At 39.6% G+C, this 12056-nt stretch overlaps 1 protein-coding gene across 7 annotated transcripts in view; it reads left to right on the top strand.

The window, feature by feature from the left end:
* LOC126353810 (protein pigeon) overlaps nt 1–12056 on the top strand; it is a 479712-nt gene that overhangs the window by 248584 nt on the left and 219072 nt on the right. For all 7 annotated transcript variants that reach the window (XM_050002914.1, XM_050002910.1, XM_050002911.1 and 4 more), the window contains exon 7: nt 9424–9591. In XM_050002914.1, coding sequence (XP_049858871.1) covers nt 9424–9591 — 168 coding nt within the window. The remainder of the gene's footprint in view (nt 1–9423; nt 9592–12056) is intronic.

Raw genomic sequence — 12056 nt, 5'->3', positions numbered from 1 at the left:
TTGGTTTTCAGAAAGGCTTTTCAACAGAAAATGCTATAGCCACTTTCACTGATCAAATATTAAATGCTCTGAATAACTGGACATCACCCATTGGTATTTTTTGTGATCTCTCAAAGGCCTTTGATTGTGTAAATCATGGAATTCTTTTAGATAAGCAAAATCATTATGGTTTGATGGGGGCAGTGCACAAATGGTTTAATTCATACTTAACTGGAAGAATGCAGAAAGTAGAAATAAGTGGTTCATGTAATGTTAAAACAACAGCTGATTCCTCAAATTGGGGGGCTATTAAGTACGGGTCCCTAAGGGTTTGGTCTTAGGTCCTTTACTGTTCTTGATATACATTAATGACTTACCATTCCACATTGATGAAGATGCAAAGTTAGTTCTTTTTGCTGCTGATACAAGTATAGTAATAACATCCAAAAACCAAGAACTAAGTGATGTAATTGTAAATGATGTTTTTCACAAAATTATTAAGTGGTTCTCAGCAAACGGACTCTCTTTAAATTTTGATAAAACACAGTATATACAGTTCCGTACAGTAAATGGCACAACTCCAGTAATAAATATGGACTTTGAACAGAAGTCTGTAGCTAAGGTAGAATTTTCAAAAAAATTAGGTGTGTCCATTGATGAGAGATTAAACTGGAAGCAACACATTGATGGTCTGCTGAAACGTCTGAGTTCAGCTACGTATACTATTAGGGTTATTGCAAATTTTTGTGACAAGAATCTCAGTAAATTAGCTTACTATGCCTACTTTCATTCACTGCTTTCGTATGGCATCATATTCTGGGGTAATTCATCGTTGAGTAGGAAACTATTCATTGCTCAAAAATGTGTAATCAGAATAATTGCTGGAGCCCACCCACGGTCATCCTGCAGACATCTATTTAAGGATCTAGGGATCGTCACAGTAACCTCACAGTATATATATTCACTTATGAAATTTGTTATTAATAATCCTACCCAGTTCAAAAGTAATAGCAGTGTGCATAGCTATAACACCAGGAGAAAGGATGATCTTCACTATGCAGGGTTAAATCTGACTTTGGCACAGAAAGGGGTAAATTATGTGTCCACAAAAGTCTTTGGTCACCTACCAAACAGCATCAAAAGCCTGACAGATAGTCAACCAACATTTGAAAATAAATTAAAAGAATTTCTAGATGACAGCTCCTTCTACTCACTGGCTGAATTTTTAGATATAAATTAAGGCAGTTGGGGGGGGGGGGGGGGGGGGCGGCACGTAGCTTAAACATTTGTGTCATGCAATATTTTGTGTAATACAATTTCTTGTACAGGCATCTTTTATTAACCTGACACATTCCACATCATTACGAAGTGTCGTACTCATGATCTATGGAACAAGTATTAATCTAATCTAATCTAATCCACTTACATAACCATTAACTTATTCCATTTGCTCGTACCTTTGTTAACAGCCTGCAATGGGGCACCATGTCAAATGCTTTCCAGGAACCTAGAAGTATGGAACCTGCCTGTTGCCTTCCATCCATAGTTCTCAGTATATCATGTGAGAAAAAGGCAAACTGAGTTTTTCACAGGGCAATGCTTTATAAAACCAAGTTTATTCATTGACATAAGCCTCTTAGCATAAGAAAGTTTATTATGTTCAAACTGAGAATATGTTCAAGGATTCTGCCGCAAATAGAAGTTAGGAATATTGGTCTGTAATATTATGGGTCGGTTCTTTTCTCTTTCTTATATGCTGGAGTCCCCTGCACTTTTTTCTTGTCGCTTGGGGCTTTGTGCCAAGCAAGAGATTCACGATAAATGCAAGGTAGATAAGGAGCCAATGCTGTAGAGTACTCTTTATAAAATCAAACTGGAATCCCATCCAGACCTGGTGATTTTTTTGTTTTCAAGTCTTTAAGTTGACCCATGGACCTTGCCGCTGGTGGGGAGGCTTGCGTGCTACAGCGATACAGATAGCTGTACCGTAGGTGCAACCACAACGGAGGGGTATCTGTTGAGAGGCCAGACAAATGTGTGGTTGCTGAAGAGGGGCAGCAGCCTTTTCAGTAGTTGCAGGGGCAACAGTCAGGATGGTTGACTGATCTGGCCTTATAACACTGACCAAAATGGATTTCCTGTGCTGGTACTGAGAACAGCTGAAAGCAAGGGGAAACTACAGCTGTAATTTTTCCTGATGGCATGCAGCCTTACTGTATGGTTAAATGATGGTGGCGTCCTCTTGGGTAAAAAATTCCAGAGGTAAAATAGTCCCCCATTCGGGTCTCCAGGGAGGGACTACTCAGGAGGACATTGTCACCAGGAGAAATAAAACTGGCATTCTACAGATCAAAGTGTTGAATGTCAGATCCCTTAATCAGGCAGGTAGGTTAGATAATTTAAAAAGGGAAATGTGTAGGTTAAAGTTAGATATAATGGAAATTAGAGAAGTTCGGAGGCAGGAGAAACAAGACTTCTAGTCAGGTGAATACAGGGTTATAAATACAAAATCAAATAGGGGTAATACAGGGAAAGGTTTAAAATGAACAAAAAAAATAGGTGTGCAGGTAAACTACTACAAACAGAATAGTGAACATATTATTGTGGGCAAGATAGACATGAAGACTTTGCCTACCCCAGTAGTAAAAGTTCATATGCCAACAAGCTCCGCAAATGAAGAAGAGATTGATAAAATGTATGATCAGATAAAAGAAATTATTCAGATAGTGAAGGGAAATGAAAATTTAATAGTCATCGGTGACTGGAATTTAGTAGTAGTAAAAGGAAGAGAAGTAAACGTAGTAGGTGAATATGGAATGGGGGTAAGGAATGATAGAGGAAGCCGCCTGGTAGAATTTTGCACAGACCATAACTTAATCATACCTAACACTTGGTTCAAGAATGTTGAAAGAAGGTTGAATACATGGAAGAGGCCTGGAGATAGTGGAAGGTTTCAGATAGATTACATAATGGTAAGACAGAGATTTAGGAACCAGGTTTTAAATTGTAAGACATTTCCAGTAGCAGATGTGGACTCTGACCACAATTTATTGGTTATGAACTGTAGATTAAAACTGAAGAAACTGCAAAAACGTGGGAATTTAAGAAGATGGGACCTGGATAAACTGACAGAACCAGGAGTTTCAGGGAGAGCATTAGGGAACGATTGACAGTAATGGTGGAAAGAAATACAGTAGAAGAAGAATGGGTATCTTTGAGCGATGAAATAGGGAAGGCAGCAGAGCATCAAGTAGGTAAAAAGGTGAGGGCTAGTGGAAATCCTTGGGTAACAGAAGATATATTCAATTTAATTGATGAAAGGAGAAAATATAAAAATGCATTAAGTGAAGCAGGCAAAAAGGAATACAAACGTCTCAAAAATGAGATCGACAGGAAGTGCAAAATGGCTAAGTGCCAATGGTAGAGGACAAATGTAAGGTTGTAGTGGCATATATCAGTAGGGGTAAGATAGATTCTACCTACAGGAAAATTAAAGAGACCTTTGGAGAAAAGAGAACTACTTGGATGAATATCAAGGGCTCAGGTGGAAACCCAGTTCTAAGCAAAGAAGGGAAAGCAGAAAGGTGGAAGGAGTATATAGAGCGTCTATACAAGGGCGATGTACTTGAGGACAATATTATGGAAATGGAAGAGGATGTAGATGAAGCTGAAATGGGAGATATGATACTGCGTGAAGAGTTTGACAGACCACTGAAAGACCTGAGTCGAAACAAAGCCCCCGGAGTAGACAACATTCCATTAGAACTACTGATAGCCTTGGGAGTGCCAGTCCTGACACAACTCTACCATCTGGTGAGCAAGATGTATGAGAGAACTGAAATACCATCGGACTTCAAGAAGAAAATAATAATTTCAATCCCAAAGAAAGCAGATGTTCACAGATGTGAAAATTACTGAAATGTCAGTTTAATAAGTCACAGCTGCAAAATAATATCGCAAATTCTCTACAGACGAATGGAGGAACTAGTAGAAGCTGACATGGAGGAAGATCAGTTTGGATTCCGTAGATATGTTGGTACATGTGAGGCAATACTGACCCTATGACTTATCTTCAAAGATAGATTAAGGAAAGGCAAACCTACGTTTCTAGCATTTGTAGACTTAGAGAAAGCTTTTGACAATGTTGGCTGGAATAACCTCTTTCAAATTTTGAAGGTGGCAGGGATCAAATACAAGGAGGAAAAGGCTATTTTCAGTTTGTACAGAAACCTGACGGCAGTTATAAGAGTCGAAGGGCATGGAAGGGAAGCAGTGGTTGGGAAGGGAGTGAGACAGGGTTGTAGCCTATCCCCTATGTTATTCAATCTGTATATTGAGCAAGCAGTAAAGGAAACAAAAGAAAAATTCAGACTAGGAATTAAAATCCATGGAGGAAATATAAACTTCGAGGTTGTAATTCTGTCAGAGTCAGCAAAGGACCTGGAAGAGCAGTTGAACGAAATGGACAGGAGGATATGAGATGAACATCCACACAAGCAAACTAGGATAATCGAATGTAGTCAAATTAAATCAGGTGATGCTGAGGGAATTAGATTAGAAAATAAGTCACTTAAAGTAGTAAATGAGTTTTACTATTTGGGAAGCAAAGTAACTGATGAAGGTCGAAGTAGAGAGGATATAAAATGTACCCTGGCAATGGCAAGGAAAGCGATTCTGAAGAAGAGAAACTTGTTAACATCAAGTATAGATGTGTTAGGAAGTTTTTTCTGAGAGTATTTGTATGGAGTGTAGCCATGTATAGAAGCGAAATGTGGTCGATAAATAGTTTGGACAAGAAGAGAATAGAAGCTTTCGAAATGTGGTGGTACAGAAGAATGTTGAAGATTAGGTGGGTAGATCAGATAACTGATGAGGAGGTATTGAATAAAACTGGGGAGAAGAGAATTTTGTGGCACAACTTGACTAGAAGAAGGGATCAGTTGGTAGGACATATTCTAAGGCATCAAGGGATAACCAATTTAGTATTGAAGGGCAGTGTGGAGGGTAGAAATCATAGACGTAGACCAAGAGATGAATACACTACGTAGTTTCAGAAGGACGTAGGTTGCAGTAGGTATTGAGTGATGAAGAAGCTTGCACAGGATAGAGTAGCATGGAGAGCTGCATCAAACCAGTCTCTGCACTGAAGACCACAACAACAACAACAACAACAGATGGAGTTACTCCTACCTCTTTAATGAGGTGGCGCTGAAACACTAGTCGTTTGCATGCCCAGACATGTCATGCCAGTTTTATGTTTGTTGCATGCTGTCTTCATGGCGTTGCAATTTTAATGCCCAGCAGTTTATAATTTTATATTGGTTGGAAAACAGTTAAAAACATATCAGTTGAAGAGCAGGCCTGTACAACCTCTGTCCTACATTTTTTCACTTATCCTGGCCTCTCTCCAGTTTATTTGTGTGCTTTACTCGTAAACTTCATTATCTGTAAATTTTTCATATATCCTTTCTCTCCTTTCTCTCTTCTTGCATTTCCTTTTCATAATATTTGCCTCTTTCACAAACAAAGCCCAGTCTTGATTACATGTTTTTATCGCATCTACATCTACATCTACATCTGTACTCCGCAAGCCACCTGATGGTGTGTGGCTGAGGGTATCTTGAGTACCTCTATCGGTTATCCCTTCTATTCCAGTCTCGTATTGTTCGTGGAAAGAAAGATTGTTTGTATGCCTCTGTGTAGGCTCTAATCTCTCTGACTTTATCTTTATGGTCTCTTCGCGAGATATACGTAAAAGGGAGCAATATACTGCTTGACTCCTCGATGAAGGTATGTTCTTGAAACATCAACAAAAGCCCGTACCGAGCTATGGAGCTTCTCTCTTGCAGAGTCTTCCATTAGAATTTATCTGTCGTCTCCGTAACACTTTTGTGATTACTAAATGATCCTGTAATGAAGCACGCTGCTCTCTGTCGGATCTTCTCTATCTCTTCCATCAACCCTATCTGGTACAGATCCCACACCGGTAAGCAGTATTCAAGCAGTGGGCAAACAAGTGTACTGTAACCTACTTCCTTTGTTTTCAGACTGCATTTCCTTATGATTCTTCCAATGAATCTCAGTCTGGCATCTGCTTTACCGACAATTAATTTTATATGGTCATTCCATTTTAAATCAATCATAATACCTACTCTCAGATAATTTATGGAATGAACTGCTTCCAGTTGCTGACCTCCTATATTGTAGCTAAATGATAAGGGATCTTTCTTTCTATGTATTCACAGTACATTACACTTGTCTACATTGAGTTTCAATTGCCATTCCCTGCAACATTCGTCAATTAGTTGCAGATCCTCCTGCATTTCAGTACAGTTTTCCATTGTTACAACCTCTTGATATACTACAGCATCATCTGGAAAAAGCCTCAGTGAACTTCCGATAACAAGATCATTTATATATATTGTGATAGCAACAGTCCTATGACACTCCCCTGCAGCACTCCTGAAATCACTCTTACTTCAGAAGACTTCTCTCCATTGAGAATGATATGGTGCATTCTGTTTTGTAGGAACTCTTCAATCCAATCACACAATTGGTCTGATAGTCCATATGCTCTTACTTTGTTCAGTAAACGACTGTGGGGAACTGTATCAAATGCCTTGCGGAAGTCAAGAAATATGGCATCTACCTGGGAACCCGTGTCTGTGGCCCTCTGTGTCTCGTGGACAAATAGCATGAGCTGGGTTTCACTTGATTGTCTTTTTCGAAACCCATGCTGATTCCTACAAAGTAGATTTCTAGTCTCCAGAAAAGTCATTATACTCAAACATAATATGTGTTCCAAAATTGTACACCTGATCGATATAAGAGATATAGGTCTATATTTCTGCACATCTGTTCGATGTCCCTTCTTGAAAACAGGCATGACCTGTGCCCCTTTCCACTCTTTTGGAATGTGAAGCTCTCCTAGAGACAAACGGTACACTATTGCAAGAAGGGGGGCAAGTTCCTTCGCGTACTGTGTGTAAATTCAACTAATACCTATGTATTACAATTACAAACAACTTAAACTGGAAAGAACACATAGAAAATGTTGTGGGGAAAGCTAACCAAAGGCTGCGTTTTATTGGCAGGATACATAGAAAATGTAACAGACCTACTAAGGAGACTACCTAAACTACACTTGTCTGTTCTCTTTTAGAATACTGCTGTGCGATGTGGGATCCTTACCAGATAGGACTGACAGAGTACATCGAAAAAGTTCAAAGGAAGGCAGCATATATTGTATTACTGCGGAATATGGGAGGGAGTGTCAGAGGAATGTTACAGGATTTGGGCTGGAAATCATTAAAAGAAAGGCGTTTTTTGTTGCTATGGAATCTTCTCACAAAATTCCAGTCACCAACTGTCTCCTCCGAATGCGAAAATATTTTGTTGACACCAATGCACATTGGGAAGAATGATCACCATGATAAAATAAGAGAAATCAGAGCTTGTACGGAAAGATATAGGTGTTCGCGCTATACGAGATTGGAATAAGAAAGAATTGTGAAGATGGTTCAATGAACACTCTGCCAGGCACTTAAATGTGATTTGCAGAGTATCCATGTAGATGTAGATGTAGAAAATTGAACTGGTATCCCATCAGGTCCAGCGGCCTTTTCTCTTTTGAGTGATTTTATTTGTTTTTCTATCCCTCTGTCATCTGTTTCAATATCTATCATTTTGTCATCTGTGTGACAATCTAGATAAGGAATTACAGTGCAGTCTTCCTCTGTGAAACAGCTTTGGAAAAAGGCATTTAGTATTTCGGCCTTTAGTCTGTCATCCTCTGTTTCAGTACCATTTTGGTCAGAGAGTGTCTGGACATTTTGTTTTGATCCACCTACTGCTTTGACATAAGACCAAAGTTTCTTAGGATTTTCTGCCATTGGAATGAGCAGTTTCATCCAAATTAGCTATCATCAGATCTAAAATATGGTTGTAATGATCCCTGTTAATGATATCAGCTAATGTTGATGATAGTTGTCGTAAACTCCCCATTTAAGATCTGAAAATTGCATAATTTGGCTGAAACTGATCGTAGGCTTTATAACGGGTTATGGAGTCTATGCTTTGTGTATAAAATTATGAAACAAGACCTTTCTTTCCTGCAGGTGATACAGTGCCACCTTCTGTGTATATGTCTCTTCCCATTTTATTTTTTCTGTGATTCATTGTAGTGACTTGGTGGCTTAGTGGGCACGTGGCAGACTACAAATCCAAAGGTCTAGATCCAATACCCATTTGCTCCTAGAATTTTTTCTGTCACTTATCACTCCTCTCACCTCTGGCAGTGAGTTTTTAATATGAAAACTGCTACACTGCACTGTGATTCAAAGTCCACTTTAATCTGTAGGTCCTATAAATTTTTGTGTATATCAGTTCAAAGCATGGAGGAAGGCAAAGGCACAATATCTGCAATAAGACTATGCATTGCATACATTGCAGTTCCGATTGAGAACAGCTTTAAATCTAGGTTTATTATTATTATTATTATTATTATTATTAGTAGTAGTAGTAGTAGTAGTAGTAGTAGTAGTAGTATATTGGTAACTGTCTCCTTACCACTGTATTTCAGTCACTACTGGTTATAACTGATGGCTGTGTCTCTCAACCCATAACTTGGGTAGCTAGCAGATGGTCTTTTCTTCTAACCGAGCGAGGTGGCGCAGTGGTTAGCACACTGGACTCGCATTCGGGAGGACGACGGTTCAATCTCGCGTCCGGCCATCCTGATTTAGGTTTTCTGTGATTTCCCCAGATTACTTCAGCCAAATGCCGGGATGTTCCTTCGAAAGGGCATGGCCGATTTCCTTCCCCATCCTTCCCTAATCCAAGCTTGTGCTCCGTCTCTAATGACCTCGTTGTCGACGAGATGTTAAAACACTAATCTCCTCCACCCTCTTTTCTTGTATATATCATATTACCTTTTGCCATGTATTATTGGTAACCAGTTGCAATGTTAAAAGTAATGGATTTAATTTTCTGCTTTATGTTAAACCTCTGGAGTGCATTTGCAATAGGTCCATTGCGTGATTTGAAAAAAATAAAAGAAAAGAAAAATGAAAAAAGGGACCGTTAATGAAGTTCAAAAACAGAACTGAGTCATAATGTTGAATTTATTCAGTCAGCCACTACATTTAAATATCTTCAAACAAGAGAGGCACTTGGTCATCTATTCATCTATGAGAATTGTGTAGCATCTAAATTATGAATACCATTTTATAGTAAAACTTATCAAATAAATCATTTGGTTGTGTTGTCGTTCGTGTATTGCTGCATACTGTTTTAAGTGTTCTTTTTGCTTTGTGTTTTGGAAGGCCACTGTTTGTGTGTGTGTTTTCAACTTCCAAATGTTTTCTTTAATTATGTGTGCTGTTAAAACTTTTGTGGTTGAAAAATATTATTTAAATTAACAAAAAACCGTGGCAATAATTTCAGCTAAATATTCCACTGAATCTACCTCAGCTTCCGAAGAGTGTGGATTTACCATGTGACTTCTATGAAGATGATCCAATTCCATTGCGAATTCATGATTGTTCCCTAGACCTGCAAGTCATAACGGACCCAAAGGGCATTATTTGCATTTGCCATCATTACTTGTACCAGGTAAGAGCACATGTATATTGTTTTATTGTAAATACAAGAGAAACAGTAAAGGAAACAAACAGGAAATAAAAATAATGTAAATAACAGTGTAATCTATTAAAATTACTGAACATTCTTTGAAGACATGCACAATATTCATTTTGGAGTCTTATAAAGTTATCAAAACTACATCTTTATAGACACTCGGCAATCCCTCTTACAGTGTGTTGCAGAGGGTACCCCTACGACTACTAATCATTTCCTTTCCTGTTACACTCACAAACAGAATGAGGGAAAAATGACTGTCTGTATGCCTCTGTATGAGCCCTAATTTCTCGTTTATTCTCTTCCTGGTCTTTACACGCAATGTGTGTTGGAGGCAACAGAATTCTTCTGCAGTCAGCTTCAAATGCTGGTTCTGCAAATTTTCTCAATAGTGTTCCTTAAAAAGAATTTGGGCTTCCCTCCAGGGAGTCCCAGTTGCGTTCTCAAAGCACATCTGTAAGACTTGTGTGTTATGCAAACCTACCAATAACAACAAATCTAGCAGCCCACCTCTGAATTACTTCGAGGTCTTTCTTTAGTATGACCTGGTACAGTATCAAACACTCAAGCACTACTTAAGAATAGGTCATGCTACCATCTTATACTGAAGAGCTAAAGAAACTGGTATACGTGCCTAATATCATGTAGAGTCCCTGTGAGCACACAGAAGTGCCACAACACAACGTGGCATAGACTCGACTGATGTCTGAAGTAGTGCTGGAAGCAATTGACACCATGCATCCTACACAGCTGTCCATAAATCCATAAGATTATGAGGGGATTGAGATCTCTTCTGAACAGCATGTTGCAAGGGTTCCCAGAGATACTCGGTAATGTTCATGACTGGGGAGTTTGGTAGCCACTGGATATGTTTAAACTGAGAAAAATGTTCCTGGAGCCACTCTGTAGCAATTCTGGATGTTTGGGGGGTGTCGTATTGTTCTGCTGGAATTGACCTATTCTGACAGAATGCACAATGGAGTGGATGCAGTTGATCAGACATGATATTTATGTACTGTCACCTTTCGGAGTCGTATCTAGACATACACTATGTGATCAAAGGTATCCAGTCACCCCAAAAACATATGTTTTTCATATTATGTGCATTGTGCTGTTGCCTGCTGCCTGGTACCCCTATCAGTGACCTTGGTAGTCATTAGCCGTCATGATGGAACAGAATGGGGCACTCTGCGGAACTCATAGACTCGGAACGTGGTCAGTGTATTAGATGTCACTTCTGTACATGAGATTTTGATGCCCATAAACATCCCCAAGTCCACTGTTTCCAATATGATGGTGAAGTGGATACATGAAAGGACATGTACAGCACAAAACTGTACAGGCCGACTTCATCTGATGACTGACAGAGACTGCTGACATTTGAAGAGGGGCATAATGTGTAATAGGCAGACATTTATCCGGAGCATCACACAGGAATTCAAAACTGCATCAGAATTCACTGCAAATACTCTGACAGTTAGGCAGGAGGTGAAAATACTTGAATTTCATGGTTGAGCGGCTACTCATAAGCCACACATCACGCCATTAAAATCCAAATGACACCTCGCTTGGTGTAAGGAGCGTAAATAGTGGACTATTGTACAATGTAAAAACGTTGTGTGGAGTGACAAATCACAGTACAGAATGTGGCGAACTGATGGCAGAGTGTGGGTATGATGAATGCCGGGTGAACGTCACCTGCCATCGTATGTAGTGCCAACAGTAAAATTTGGAGGTGGTGGTGTTATGGTGTGGTCACGTTTTTCATGGAGGGGACTTGCACTCCTTATTGTTTTGCATGGCACTATCACAGCACAGGCCTACATTGATGTTTTAAGCACCTTCTTGCTTTCCACAGGGATAGCAATAGCATCTTTCAACACAGTTGAGCACCTGTTCATATTGCACGGCCTGTGGTGGAATGGTTACATGACAATATTATCTCTATAATGGACTGGCCTGTACAGTCCTGATCTGAATCCTATAGAACACCTTTGGGATGTTTTGGAATGCCGACTTCGTGCCAGGCATCACCAACCAACATCAATACCGCTCCTCAGTGCAACACTCCACGAAGAATGGGCTGCCATTCCCCAAGAAACCTTCCAGCACCTGACTGAATGTATTCCTGCGAGAGTGGAAGCTGCCATCAAGGCTAAGGGTGGTCCTACAACATACTGAATTCCATCATTACTGATGGAGGGTGCAACGAACTTGGAATTCATTTTTAGCCTGTTGCCTGGATACTTTTGATCACATAGTGTATCAGGATTCCCATATCACTCCAACTGCATATGCCCCACACCATTACAGAGTCTCTACCTTCTTGAACAGTTCCCTGTTGACATGTAGGGTCCACGGATTCATGAGGTTGTCTCCATAATCATACACATCCATCTGCTCGATACAATGTCAAACGAGACTCATCTGACCAGGCAGCA

The sequence above is a fragment of the Schistocerca gregaria genome, chromosome 3, assembly GCF_023897955.1.
Source record: "Schistocerca gregaria isolate iqSchGreg1 chromosome 3, iqSchGreg1.2, whole genome shotgun sequence".
Taxonomy (NCBI): Eukaryota; Metazoa; Arthropoda; class Insecta; order Orthoptera; family Acrididae; genus Schistocerca; species Schistocerca gregaria.
This window is presented reverse-complemented; position numbering and strand designations above follow the sequence as displayed.